Below are 15191 nucleotides of genomic sequence, written 5' to 3'. Positions count from 1 at the left end.
CTCAAATTTTTGGCGAAAACTGTAATAGTATCATATAAATTACACCATATATTTATGAAAACATATCCATAGGACACTTTTTATCTGTTGATATATCAGTTTTAACTTCTACTTTGTTGTTTGTCGATGTTATAATTTCACGCCATGTGTTTTGCTATTATGACAAGTTTGTGGTCTTCTTTGTATGATGTACGTTATTTTTTATGTGAAAAACTAATAGTGCAAAGAATTGATGCATTACCAGATTTTTCTTTTCAACATAAAAAAGAGGATTGCTTAATCATAGGACACTAAACTAATCAAATCAAAAAGGTTTAGTTCTCAGTACATTACAGTCAAGTATGCAGATCTTGGACAGTAACACACAGAGGTTACAAAGAAAGGTTGCTGTGAGTCACATGACGAATAAAAACACTTTATATTCAATCTTAGAAATCAGAAAGATACTTTAGCGCCACCACGCGGGCATTATGGCCACAGCGCGTGTTCACACTGCGCATGCTCCGCAGATACACCCGCCCGGTCCGTATCAATCGATCAGAGAGAGGAAGATGGCGGTGGATGGAGTCAGCGCCGCAGGATCGATCGCCGAAAAACTCGATTGGGATCGCTGTTCATAACTGACCCAAAGACCGTGAAACAGCGCCTGGTAGGAGGGTTTGAGCCCGGAGTGAAGAGCGGACATCACGGAGGTAAGGCCCGAGTCAGTTTATCTTAAAATGGCGCTTCACCTGAACCTAGGGCGAGCGAACTGAGGAAAACACAAGAGATGAACACAGGCCCGACTCTCCGAGCCGCCATCTTGTTCCTGCAATACATGCATGTCAAGGCAAACTAAATTAATCCCGGATAACAAAGCTGCAAGGATGGAGGAATTGTAATCGATGCACCGTCAAGCTAATCTTTGAAAAGCTTTCAGGGAAAACAACTTCACAGTCTGAAAAGATCCTCAGCGCTGTTGTCTCGTCGCAAAAAACGTCATGAACTCAGTTAAAGCTGAATGATCGTGTTATTCTGGCTAATGTCACTCGTTGTTCAGATAACGGTATCATGTCCCCATCAGGTGACACACACCTTCTTCATTTGGCTGCAGTTGTTTTAACGATGCTTGCTAAGTTACAGTTTGGGGGTAAAATCCTGTCTTTCTCTCTCTGCTACTTCCCGGTGGTTTCGTGTATGAAAAGGAAACCTGATCATCTCTAAAACCATGAGTTTAAACAACACAGACCAAACTAGACACCTGCATGATAAATACAGATTAATAAGAATGATCTGCCATATAAAAGTTGTCGTGGACATTTGGTCCACGTGCCAGTTGGCCTCAGAAAAGAGGATTTGAGAAATGCTTATCTGGCTGATCAATAGTTATCGCAATAGGATGTTCATCAAAAACATAAATGTAATATATATATATATATCGATATAATAACGTATGGCTTGTCTAAGCACAATTAAAAGGTATAACACATAACTGATCTATTTCAGCTCTGTCAAATGTGTATCAAGTGTTTGACATTTATTGTGATAATCACCGACCTTCATTAACCTTTGTCTAGATATACATTTTGGCAATATCATCCAGCCACACATAATGTTCAAAACAAGGTGATTTATTGCAGTTAGGTAATGTTTTTTTTGTTATCTAAACATCCAAAGTTATGGTTTGTGTAATTCTTTATAGTCAATGTTAATGTATTAATGTCAGTGTTAAATGCGTGGCTTTTGATAGTTTTTTTCAGTTTACACTCACATCTCAAACCATTGAGCGATTAGTCTGGTCTGTCAGGTGAATCATTGAAGAATTGTACAGCTTCACTATGTTCAGGGGGAGACATAATCATATCAATGGTGGGTAACACTGAATGATTGGTGTTGTTAAATAAAAGGCCACTGAAAGGGTGAATGGCAAAAAAAAACGGTACTGTCAAGTGCTTTGAGCGGTCATAAAGACTAGAAAAGGGCTATCCAAATACACACCTTTTACAATGTCAGCTGGCGTATTAGCCATTTTAACCTCAACCCATGTCCCACATTCTTACTTGTCATTGTTCCACAGAGAAGGTGCCTGGCCGCCAGCACCATCCTCCATCTTTCAGGGCGATGGAGTTCCCATGGCACAGCGGAAAGGTCCTGGAGCAGCTCAACCGGCAGCGCAAGCAGGGCCTGCTGTGTGACTGCACCTTTGTTGTGGACGGGGTGGACTTCAAGGCCCACAAAGCTGTGCTGGCAGCCTGCAGCATCTATTTCCGCACCCTCTTCCTGGATCAGAAAGATGTGGTGCATCTGGACATCAGCAATGCAGCAGGTAGGTTCAACCTGGCTGTGGGCTCACATGTCTTTATACTTCTGTTTTATATATTTAATTTGTTTTGTCTTTTCCAGTGCTCTGATTTTGCACACCCTCTACAACAGTGGTTCTCAACTGGTCTGGCTTCGGGACCCACCATCAGCCCTTAATGAAAGCCCAAATCGAGGAAAAATTTCAACTTCTGAAATTTATTTTATAAAAAGATGGTGCAGTCTGAACCTGAGATAGTACAGAATATCACCGTTTGCCAACACACACACAAAAATCATGATAAACCAAAACGACCAGCAGGTGGTGATGCTAGAGAGGGAAATAGACCCTTTTACACTCAATTATCAGTATTTGAATTATAAACCAAAATGTGCATCTTAAGGACACACGGTAATACATCATACAGAACAATTCAGTAACTTCAGCCTTTTTGAACAGACTCAACAGTGCTTTCATGCACAAACATAGAATAAAAAAGTCCAACTACTGAGAAGTAGTTTAAAAAAGACCCAAATTATGTAGCTTTAGCTGTTTATACTCACCCACTGAATCTATGACAACCAACAAACTGATCCATTCAGCTCCTTAACAAATACTGTTAAGGAGTGCAAGTAGACGGCACTCTACTTTGAAAAATCCCCTTCAAAATAAAAGCACAGGAGGCAAAGGCCTGCGACCCACCAGTTGAGAATCACTGATTTACAGTACCTTGCTTAAATAAGAGTAAATGTACCTCATCGTCTCTACTGTCTATCCAGTAGACCTATTGTATTCCTCATTATCGTTGCAGGTTTGGGTCATGTCCTGGACTTTATGTACACAGCCAAGCTGAGTTTAAGTTCGCAGAATGTCGAAGACGTGCTGGCCGTTGCTAACTTTTTACAAATGCAAGAGATTGTAAACGCCTGCTCTGCGTACCAGTCGATGGCAAATCCAGTTCCTTCCCTCATAACACTGGATTTCACTGTGGGTAAGTTCAGTGTACTCTCCTTTTTTTTTAATTAAAGTTGCAGTGTGGAGAATTTAGTGATATCTAGTGGTGAAATTGCAGGCGGCAGCTGAACACCCCTCACCCCGAAATCTCATTCCAAATATGAGAGAGAACCTGTAGTAACCTCCAGTCTTCATAAAAACTCAAAGGGTGTTCCCAGTCTGGGCTACTACAAGAAACATGGCGGCCTCGATAGAGAGGACCTGCCCTGGAAATATTTACGTACTCGTGTTGAAAGGGATAATTCAATAACCTAACACGTTGAACCATAACTTTATCTTCAAGTTATCCCATGTTTGTTATACTACAGAGAAGTGTTTCCACTCTGTCCATTGTTGGTTGCAGTCATTACAAAGGCTGTATTCACCTATATGATGATTATGATACTGTTTTCTGAAAGTTCTGTGCAGAATTGAAAATGGTGGTTATATCAGTTCATGTGAAGATATCAACCTAATCTGATTCAGAATCAACATTTTCATGTCTGAAAGTTCATTTCAGACATATGCTAAGCTTTGATCTCCTGATTCTCTCCAGAGGGTCTGTATGTGAGGAAGCAAACGACAGAGTAAGGGGCTCCTGACATTCTCAAAAGTTTCTCCTGCTAGCCCATGAGTAAAAGCTCTGTATAACACAAACATCTCAGAATGAATAAGAGGAGCCTTACACAAAGATGAAGTCAACTTAGAAAGACAATGAGTTTTGGTGATAAGGGTCGTCACCTGTGTCATTTGATGTGTAGTTCGTAAGTTAACGGCAAGCTCAGAAGAATTTCCAGACAAAACTGTGAGTTTATTCTGCGTAGGTCATGTCTGAAAACGGCTTCAGATTTTAAGTTGTAATCCATATATGAAAATATGGAGTCTGACATAAGCCACTTTCATCTTTTGTTCTTGAACAAACCAGATGAAAAAACAGGTCAAAGCGAGCTGAGACTGGCGCAGGAGAGTGACATGACTGAAGTGGCAGCACAAGCAGAGGAGAGTGATTCTGGCATAATCACAGGAGATAAAGAACCGACGCAAAATCCGGACAACTTAAAGGAAGACACCGCTACAGAAATTCAACAGACTGCTCCTCAGCCCAGTCCTGCAGCACAAACACCCAAAACCGAGTCCCCTTCTGGTGAAAATCACATAGAAAGCACTGCACAAGATGCACCTGAATTTCAGGATGACCCCTGCGACACCAGTTATGTACCCGGTAAGTACCTGCAGAAAGTCCATTGGGCATGTGTGCTTGCATCTGTTCTAGGCCCACATGATGCTTTGTAGTGTCTGTAACAAGCTTTGCTCATTTTATACAAGACGTGAACTCAGAGTTATTTCTCTGCATTTACAGGATTACAGGTAAAATCTGAAGGCAGCTCATCTTACTCGAGCTCTCGAGGGAGAAGAATCAGAAAACCTCTGCGGCGAAACTTCCCACCTGGTGAGCACACAATGGCTCCGCTGTGTCAATGTACACAACCCCTCTGACAAGACTTTAAACTGGTTACGATGATTCATTTTTCATGAGTCAGGTTGATTAGAATTAATATGATTATTGCACTGGTTCCTTTTCTTTCTTTCTTTTTGTTCAACATTCAATTCCAGGATCTCTGTAAAATGTTAATTGTTTCACAAGCAGCTTTCTGAAAGAGTTGAATTTTCATAGCTATTACATTTTCTATTCAAGATTCTAGACAGTATGTTAGTTACATGTGTCCTTATCTCCACCCTCATAGAGAGTGACTCGGAGGGCGAAGGCACGTCAGAGACAAAACCTGAGTCAAAGGTGGCGGAGTCAACCGAGGTGACTGAAGGAGAAGAGGAGGAGTTTGTGGAGACCGGTGATGGGGAAGTTGATGACGAAGATGGGGATGGAGAGGAAGATGGCGAGGTCAGCCCGCAGGAGGAAGGAGTCGACTCCGGCAGCGAGATGGAGGGGAGACAAACTCTGTCTGCGTCAATGAGCAACCGGTCCGAGTCAAAGCCTTACAGCTCTGTGACACACAGATGTGAGGTGAGCTTCACGTGTTTGTCATGATTTGGAGGTTTGAATAAGACGACCACAGGTACATTCAGCTGATGCAGCGTAGTCGGCAATCTTTGCGCTACTGATTCTGTACCTATTTTTGCATATATATCAGCTCACTACAAGTGGCATATTTTCTTTGCTGCAGGACTGTGGGAAGAAATTCACCCACACTGGTAACTTCAAGAGACACATGCGTATTCACACAGGAGAGAAGCCGTTCAGCTGTCGGGACTGCAACAAGGCTTTCTCGGACCCAGCAGCCTGTAAAGCCCACGAGAAAACGCACAGGTGAATCACTTCTTTTATTCTGAGATGTGTAGTTCACATGTCATCTTTCTCCTCACACCTGCCTATTGAGCTTTTTCAGGCTAGATTACTTAATTGAGTTATTGTCTCCTAGCCCCCTGAAGCCGTACTGCTGCTCAATTTGTGGAAAGAGCTACCGTCAGATCAGCCTGCTCAATTTGCATCGCAAGCGCCACACAGGTGAAGCACGCTACAGCTGCGACGTCTGCGGCAAGCTCTTCACCACGTCTGGCAACCTGAAGCGGCACCAGCTGGTGCACAGCGGTGAGAAGCCCTATCACTGCGACTTCTGTGAGAAGGCCTTTTCTGACCCCACCGCCAAGATGAGACATCTAGAGACGCACAATACGGGAAAGGGCAACAAGTGTCCGCACTGTGAAAAACGCTTTAACCAGGTAACAGCTTGTATGTGAATGTTTTGTTTTTTTGTGGAAATAAAGCTCCCACAATTACACCTCTTCATTAAAACACAACTTTGCCTTTCAGAAAGGTATTTTGATAACGTAAATTAAAATGTGGTAGTCCCATAGGCATTTAGTTTCCACATTTGTGTTTCCGAACAATCTGTTTTAAGTCTGATTTGTCATATGTTCTCTTTAGGTGGGGAATCTCAAGGCTCACTTAAAGATCCACATTACAGATGGACCTCTTAAATGCAAAGAATGTGGCAAACAGTTTACAACTTCAGGTAAGAAGTAACAGTAAGAGCTATTTGTTTTCTCAATCAATAAAAACACCTATCAAAGAAGTACTAGTGGCTAAATATTAAAAAAGAGATGTTATATTTTGTTAGTTTCTACTTTCTTCTTTGTTTCAGCTAATATAAAAGAAAAATAGAGTAGCTCAGTAGAGCCCATACCTCCACTAAGCCCCAACATTGCCCTCAAAGGGACAGTTCATCCAGAAATGAAAATGACCTCATTATCCACTCTCCACTATGCTAATGGAGGGATGGGTGAAGGGTTTGAAATCAAATTTTTACACACTCATGGATATCAGTTTCCTAAATATACCTAATATTTTACAATATACTATATTATTCCCTGGGAAATTGGTGAGAATGTAAAAATCCATTTAACAAAGTCAAAGAAAGTAGAGTGGGAATTCTGTATCCCTCCTGCTAATCCAGATTCACACCAAAATGAAAGCTTTTCTTTCCTTGATGCGTCATGCTTCCAAATTTTAGTGGAGATTCATTCTGTAATTTTTGTTTAATCTAAAAAAATATAAAAACAGAAAGGAGTAAAGAAGGTTCAGAAATTGCTGTTGTTCACTGCTCATCTTGAGATCGTTTTAACCTGCTTGAGACCATTATCTGGTTCATTCTGACGAAAACTTGTTGTGACTTGTGTAGCTGTTTCTTTTAGTCATTGAGTCTAACCTTTGTGTGATGGTGTCTGCTGTGTAGGGAATCTGAAGAGACACCTGCGGGTTCACAGTGGGGAGAAACCTTACACCTGTATGCACTGTATGAGAGCGTTCAGTGATCCTGGAGCTCTGCAACGGCATGAACGCATCCACACAGGTATTCCCATCAAAATGAAAGCAACATGCTCTATTCAAATCTTTCATAGCGGAAATGCCCAGTGATGTTGATTTCTACAATCCCCCTGAGTGAGACAGTAATTCACGTGTTACAGGAGAGAAGCCCTGCGTCTGTGTTGTCTGTGGCAAAGCCTTCACCCAGGCCAGCTCCCTTATTGCTCATGTCCGCCAGCACACGGGAGAGAAGCCTTATGTGTGTGATCGCTGTGGCAAAAGGTCAGTTCAATTACTTTTCCATTGCCAATAGAGGAGATTACCTCTCAGTCTTTTTACCCCTGGTGAGTCATGTTCAACGTCGAGTATAGCTGTGAACTCTTTAAATACAATTTGAATACAGGAAGCTAGATGAGAAATGTATCTTTTGCTTCTCTCTACTCAGGTTTGTGCAGTCCAGTCAACTGGCCAATCACATTCGCCATCATGACAACGTCCGACCACACAAATGTCAGATGTGCAACAAGGCATTTGTCAATGTGGGAGACCTGTCGAAGCACATCATCATACACACAGGTAAGGACCAAATTTGTGCCCAATTAGTATGTTGCTTCGTGGAAGAACAGTCATAGAAACAGCAGCATCTCCTTTACTGCCGCTCCACACCAGTTGAGTTTTTTGTTTTTTCTGTCCTGCTTTCTAAGGGGAGAAACCTTTCCTGTGCGACAAATGCGGCAGAGGTTTTAATCGGGTGGACAATCTGCGCTCTCATGTCAGGACCGTCCACCAAGGCAAGGCCGGAATGAAGCGGCTGATAGTAGCCCAGGGCAGCACAGAGGAGGTGGCTGATGGGTGCACCGGTGCAGCCAACTCTGACAGCGAGATCAACATAGTGACCGTTACCACAGATGATATTGTCACCCTGGAGGGAAGCGCGGTGGCTCAGCTGACAGGTCAGACAGCACACTCAAGACTGACTCCATTGATTTTCAGGGAAATGTGTGTATGCTGGAGAGGACCTGGCAAGGGCTGCAGATAGCACCCTGCAGGTGATAAGAGAAGCATGAATGGGTTTATGCAGTGATAAGTGTTTGTTTACCTTGTGTCCCTTGTCTGTTTATAGTTGTTCCAGTTTCTGCAGATGAGACAGAGGCTTTGAAAGCTGAAATCACCAAGGCAGTAGAGAAAGTGCAAGAAGCAGGTAAAATTTAAAAGTACTATACTCAAACATTCTGATTCTCCTAAAAAGCATATATTTTGAGTTAAATTCTAAATTTGGCCATGCACATTTCTAATTGATTCTGAAATGTAGTGTGGAGTTTTTATTAACACATATTATCGGAACAACTTGATAACAAATATTTTATGCACATATGCATGTAATAGACAAATTCCACAATTTAACAGTCACTGCCAGAGCTCTCACTGAATCTAATGAAAACAAATGCTTCAAGAGACTTTAACTAACTTACCTACCTTGTTGTATGATAAAATTCAAATAAGTTAGTAATTCTCAAATTAAAATGATTTAACTATAAATGGCAGGGACAGCGAGTGAGGTTCCGAATCCAACCAAATTCAAACTTTATGGACTTTTGTGTAAAATGGTAAATTGAAAAAGATCTGGGGAAGTTGGTGTGATAACATGTAACGCATTTAGATAGGATGTTATACAGCATGAGGAAAATGAATGGCTTACTTTGTTTGTCAACTCTTTATCTGTTCCCAGATCCCAACACACAAATCTTATACGCTTGTGATTCCTGTGGTGATAAATTCTTGGACGCGAGCTCCCTTGCCCAGCACGTACGCATACACACAGCTCAGGCCTTGGTCATGTTTCAGGCAGACTCAGACTTTTACCAGTACACCGCAACCACCTCCGCTGAGGGGGAAACGGCTACAACATGGCAACCCACAACAGAGCAAGTTATCCAGGAAGGGGAAAACTGATCCGCCATGCCAATGAAGGAGAGGAGGACAGAAAGATGGCGGGCGAGACACGACAACAAGAAGAAGGGTCAGAAAGGGTGACTGATGAGAAGTTGAAACCCAAACTGAGCTCCACACAGGGAAAAGAGAGTACTGGATCAGATTTGTGAAAAGATGTGTTAACTATTGTTTATAGCAGAAATCTAATTTATACAGGAGGAGGAAGCTAAATAAAGGGAGTTTGTGAGGCCCAAGAATTTCCGAATAAGGTCAACTTAATGTAAACGTGATAAGATTTATGGTCATAAGTCATGGTGTTTGCAGCACCAATTCCAACACACCAGATGAAATTCAGTGATTTTGTAAATCATTTTGAGAATTCTGATAGAGAAGGTTATACGATGTATAATTTGTTTATTTTTAGAATGAAATGCAGGATTGTGCATTTGTCATATCTATTAAATATTTAGATCACAATAATTCCAAATATGACTTTAACACCTCTGTTTTATTTTTTCATTTCACTTAGGTGAAATATTTACATTTTCCCTAAACAGTCAAACTATTTTATTGCTTTTAGTTGAAATATTTTCATGGAAAGCTCATTATACAAATGATATCTAGATGGACATGTAGGGTAATAAAGATTTAGATCAGAGGTGTGATTTATTCATTTTCTGGCAAACACTGTAAATGCTGTTGATGTGTAATATTTATAGATTTGCTACGTGTCCTTTATAAGTCTTATGACCCCATAATGAAGATTGAAATAAATATTTGTGTTGATGAGAAACAGGTCAATTCTCAGTTTTACCATAACTGTAGGACAGCGTTTTTCTATTGTTGCAGTAAGACGATCTCACTGGTATGAAGATAGTTCAGTGTCATTTTGTTGTCTGTTTACATTAACACCTACAAGATACCTGGTAATAACCAATGTTCGTCATTGGGATCAATAAAGAACCATCGCAGTCTGACCAGCCTTTTTGTTGTGCTTTGATTTTCCTTTAAATCATATTCATACTAATATTTGGTATAAAAACGTATGATGAAATTAGGCACCTTGGATTAGCATTGGATAATAACTTGTTCACATTAATTGTATTTAAAAGTGTTTTCGTTAAGATAAGAATGCAGAAACATGTATATAAAATACCGATCTGGATTCAAGAAAATATGTAGAATTTGTGACATTTCCGCGATTGTGACTCTCCATAATAAAACTTTCACCCCATTGGCTGAGTGACAGTCATGATGACGCGTTCCTCTCTGTGATTGGCTGGATCCCGGGGTCAAAGTTAACTCCGCTGCTAACGCTGACGTCCACTTCTGCGGGAAAATGGCGTCGTTGACAGGAGTCGTGCAGACGAACCGGTCCGGTTCTGTATCACCGTCCAAAAAGCGAACCGCTACGATGACCCAGACGAGGTTTAGCCTGTCGGTCAACAATGTCCTGTTGGTCCTGTCGCTAGCCTCCATGCTGCATTGTGCTGCGGCTGACGGGAAGACGCTGGTGCTGCTGGACAACTTCAACATCAGAGACACCCATTCAATGTTCTTCCGCAGTCTGGCAGGTGCGTACACGACTAATGCTTCTTTTAAATCTATACCTCTGCTCCTCTAAACGATCACACTTCAGTCATTTGTTGCAGACGGTTCTCTGCAGGGAATATGAAGCCTTACCGACATGAAGATCTAGACTTGCACATCAAGGATGCTAACTTTAGCTTAGCCATACCATGTTTGCTCGGCCTCACCAAACTCCATCAAGTTATTTTACAATTTAACATGTTTCTAACTAAATAATGATACTCGTCGTGCAAAGTACGGGTTGCTAATACTGCACTCGATCTATACGGGGCAGGTCTTCATTACGGCTTACGTCTGGCACATAACATGGTCAATACATGACTATTATTACGATTCTTTAGCCGTGATTCTTCAATAAAGCTTGACTGGTTCCAAAGTGATTCGATGTCACATTAGAGCAACTTCAAATGAATACACACAAGGTTGTGAATAGGACTATTCAAATGTTGTATTACATGTATGATTCACTTACTAATGCAATGTTCAGCTATTTCGCCAGTTTTGTTATCTGTATCCTGTGTTTATCATGTTCCTCTCGTTTTCAGATCGTGGCTTTGACCTCACAATCAAGACAGCCGATGATCCCTCCCTGTCTCTGATCAAATATGGCCAGTTCCTGTACGACCATTTAATCATCTTCGCACCATCAGTTGAGGGTAAATGTGACACTTATTCCTCATCATGTTGTCCGGTGAATGGCATCTTTTCACTGTGAATCAATTTGCATAATGTATGTTTGTTGTCATCCGCAGACTTTGGAGGAAATATAAACGTGGAGACTATTACAGCCTTCATCGATGGTGGAGGAAACGTCCTGGTTGCTGCCAATTCAGATATTGGTCAGTGGGTTTCTAACAGCATTTGCTCAAATTTTATTTAATTTTAAACACTGGACGATTGTCATATATTCACGATTTTCTCCTGTTACACAGGTGACCCTCTGAGGGAGCTGGGCAGTGAGTGTGGCATTGAGTTTGATGAGGAGAAAACTGCTGTCATTGACCATCACAACTATGATGCGTCTGATCCTGGAGAGGTAAGACAGAATATATTATTAACAGGGCTATTCATTTAGTTTTACACATTTGTTGTTAATATCTGACATTGAACGTTGTTATTTACAAGTGATCCCTCTTTTCTCCAGCACACCCTGATTGTCGCTAGCCCCGAGAACCTGCTGAAAGCTCCCACGATTGTAGGCAAACCCACTGGAAAACCTGTTTTGTTCAAGGGGGTTGGGTAAGCACGACTTACTGCAATTGACACCGCTGATATGCAAAGTAGCTGTAGTGAAAACTGACACTCACTGTTGTTTATCTTTACACGTTTTAGATGTTTACCCTGTTGACTAATAAAATGCTAGATTTTTACTTTTAGCAGCACCTCCCTAGGTTTGATTATTACAATGACTTTTAACAGAGGAGACATACATTTATTATTAATTTGTTTAGTAATCTGATAAGATCTACTCATTTTAGTACTCGCAATGCAAACTATGTGAACGTTTTCTAACCCTCTCACCTTCCTTTCATCCAGCATGGTGGCAGACCCAGAGAACCCTCTTGTCCTGGACATCCTGACTGGCTCCTCCACCGCTTACTCCTTTTTCCCTGACAGACCCATCTCTCAGGTAACATGCCTTACGGATCATCATAATGCCAGATTATGAATCAGAAGAGGTTTAATGTTTTGGTGATCCTCCTTTGTCCTGAGTTTGTATAGTAGCACTTTATTTGCTGAAACTCTTATCATCACTTAATGAGATAAGGACTTGGGGCTTTAACTACTAGAGTCCTGAATGGATATTCCAATTAATTTCCGTCATCTATAGCTTTGGAAATGCGATAAGCATGCAGGTGGAGTATCAGAAGCTGACGATAGCATTAAATTTTCTGTGATTAAAAAATGAACTACTGAAGGTTAACATTCATTCATTTTTCCTCCTCTAGTATCCCCATGCTGTCGGCAAGAACACCCTGCTGATCGCCGGCCTTCAGGCCAGAAACAATGCCAGAGTGGTTTTCAGCGGCTCTCTGGACTTCTTTAGCGATGCATTCTTCAACTCTGCTGTGCAGAAGGCCACGCCTGGCTCCCAGAGGTGGGCCTCACTGTTCTTCACATTCCTGTTTGACACTATTACAGCTTTTAGTCCCCAATTCAAAACAATCATCAGTGACATCCTGGATAATTCCGGTCTAGTTGTCAGTTGATGTGTCTAGCCCTCTATGGTCTAGCCATGTAAACAGATGTTGTGTCATTAGTCGTTCTTACAAAGTCTTAAGTTGGTTTTAGTTCAATGTCTTATCAGTCCATTCATGTTGTTCTGATCCTCCACTTGTGTGCATTTTAAGACAGTACTTTCTAATGAATGTCTCCAGTGGTGCAAACTCAATGTTTTCTTTAAATGCAGGCAAATTTAGTTTGTCTAAGTTTTTGAAATAGTTAAATATATTTAAAAACATTTGTTAACCTGTAATATGTGAGACAGTATTGACAGTTGCTTATTCTTTCATGTAGTATTGGTTGACTTGTGTTGACTGCTGATGTATTTTGCAAATCATCAGTATTTAGACATTTACACTTAGGCATGTTTGAAACCTCTCAAGTATTACCAAGGAAGTTAAGACTTCTATTCTAATCTAAAATAGATTATTGTATCTTCTTCTCCCTGACAAACAGGAAAACATTGATCATTTGATAAGAATTCAGTATAGTACAGATTTCATACTACTGTGTTTGAAGCCCTTCTCTCCTTGCTGTTGTCTTTGTAAGGTATGAACAAACCGGGAACATGGAGCTGGCTGAGGCTCTGTCCCGTTGGGTGTTTAAGGAGGCCGGTGTACTCAGGGTGGGAGCTGTTACCCATCATCCTGTAGGAGAGATCAGTCCCCCTGCAGCGTACACCATCACTGACCTTGTGGTGAGTTTATATTGTCAGTGATGTTTTTGCATAGTCCTCATTCTGGAGGTTTATTATAGCCTGAGTGAGGAGCTGTATACTTGTACTTTATACCTAAATAAGTGCAAATCTTTCCCATGCAGGAGTACAGCATCGTCGTTGAGATGCTGGCCGAGGGCCGCTGGGTCCCCTTTGACGGAGAGGACATTCAGCTCGAGTTTGTGAGGATCGATCCCTTCGTCCGGACTTACCTCAAGAAAAATGGTATTTTAGCTCACAGAGCTTAGTATGAAATCTTTACAACCCAAACATATTTCCTGGGAAAATTTGAGTTTCACACATCTTCACTGTTATTTCTATCCATTAAATACTGTGTTGCTTTTTGCTAGGAGGTAAATACACCATCAAGTTCACTTTGCCTGATGTATATGGAGTCTTCCAGTTCAAGGTGGACTACAACCGACTTGGATACACACACCTCTACTCCTCCACCCAGGCAAGTTAATCAGACAGTTCACTTCACCTGAACATGCACAAAAGTACAGTATGGTTACTCATAGGAAATGTCCTTGCATGTAAAGAGATAAATTAATTGCTTATTTTAAATTTGTTGTTTGAATGGACATTTTTAATGGAAAAAGTATTGACTGCAAATAAACCGACCATTCTGACAATCTTCTAAAATCTTTGTGTTATCTGAAAGGGGTCCTTGTTGATGAAACATCCATGCTCACATGTATGTTTTGGCTAACTTCTACATTTGATTCTTTACGCCAGGTATCAGTGCGTCCACTGCAGCACACTCAGTACGAGCGCTTCATCCCCTCAGCCTTCCCATACTACGCCAGCGTCTTCTCCATGATGATTGGCCTCTTTGTCTTCAGCATAGTCTTCCTGCACATGAAAGAGAAGGAGAAATCAGACTAATGCAGAGAAACCATGGGGGAAGGGGAAAAAACGAGATTAAATTTGAACATGTGGTGTGAAGAATTGAAATTGAATGTCTTGGTGGCTAGAATCCTCACACAGGGACTTGGACTGCAGTCCTGTGTTAAAAATACAGTTTCTGTTCACTTGTTGGAGCTCTCAACTAGAGGCAAAAGGGGATACTTTTTTCTATTTTTTTTTTTTATCTTTCTGCTTTGACCCATGATATGTTCAGAAGTCAGTCGGTGTTTGAATAAAGTTGCTTTACATTAGGATTAGCTCCCAAGTAGAGCACTTGCCTCAGAACAGAAGTCCATATTAAAATTTGACCAACATTTTCTCAGACAGGAAATATTATTGTGGTAACTACATGCACTGAATATGCCAACTTTTTTTTTTTTTTATGACTTAATGTTTCCAAAAAATGCTGGAGTCATCCTAATAAAATGCTGACATTCCACTCAGTAGAAACCCCTGCCATTTCTATGACTCGGTATAATTGTGTGGTTTTCACAATAAGCTCTGAACTCAAAAGTTTTGATAGTTTGATATTGCAAGGGTTTGAACTGTTGGTTACGTACACTATCTACCCCATAAATAATATAAAAATACACTTAGATCTAAATATTCTTTGCGAAAAAAGGTTTATACAGGATGAGTTAATTTATTCCACTTACTACTTCTGGGAGTCTACCAGTCAAATGTATAAATTAATCCACTTTATTGTGTCTGTTTATTCACCAAGTGGT

The 15191-nt window shown here is 40.9% G+C and overlaps 2 protein-coding genes across 2 annotated transcripts; both read left to right on the top strand.

Moving 5' to 3' along the window:
- Positions 1 to 485: 485 nt before the first annotated feature.
- On the top strand, positions 486 to 10003 carry zbtb17 (zinc finger and BTB domain containing 17). Its single transcript, XM_062391937.1, is given in 16 exon segments — positions 486 to 692; positions 2057 to 2305; positions 3090 to 3269; positions 4197 to 4493; positions 4632 to 4721; positions 5017 to 5294; positions 5455 to 5597; positions 5710 to 6010; positions 6216 to 6303; positions 7024 to 7140; positions 7256 to 7376; positions 7540 to 7670; positions 7799 to 8047; positions 8218 to 8295; positions 8824 to 9041; positions 9044 to 10003. Coding segments are annotated over 15 exon segments (2649 nt in total). The 5' UTR covers positions 486 to 692; positions 2057 to 2100; the 3' UTR covers positions 9197 to 10003.
- Positions 10004 to 10334: 331 nt separating this feature from the next.
- ddost (dolichyl-diphosphooligosaccharide--protein glycosyltransferase subunit (non-catalytic)) lies at positions 10335 to 14902 on the top strand. The gene is made up of 11 exons (XM_062391971.1): positions 10335 to 10600; positions 11162 to 11272; positions 11369 to 11455; positions 11549 to 11652; positions 11761 to 11855; positions 12153 to 12246; positions 12566 to 12714; positions 13389 to 13536; positions 13659 to 13779; positions 13905 to 14011; positions 14293 to 14902. The coding sequence occupies exons 1-11, from the start codon at positions 10366 to 10368 to the stop codon at positions 14440 to 14442; spliced, it is 1401 nt and encodes a 466-aa protein (XP_062247955.1). The 5' UTR covers positions 10335 to 10365; the 3' UTR covers positions 14443 to 14902.
- Positions 14903 to 15191: the final 289 nt, after the last annotated feature.

The sequence above is a fragment of the Platichthys flesus genome, chromosome 7 (genome assembly GCF_949316205.1).
Source record: "Platichthys flesus chromosome 7, fPlaFle2.1, whole genome shotgun sequence".
Classification (NCBI taxonomy): Eukaryota; Metazoa; Chordata; class Actinopteri; order Pleuronectiformes; family Pleuronectidae; genus Platichthys; species Platichthys flesus.
The sequence above is the reverse complement of the archived record's forward strand: the minus strand, read 5'-3'. Positions and strand labels throughout refer to the sequence as shown.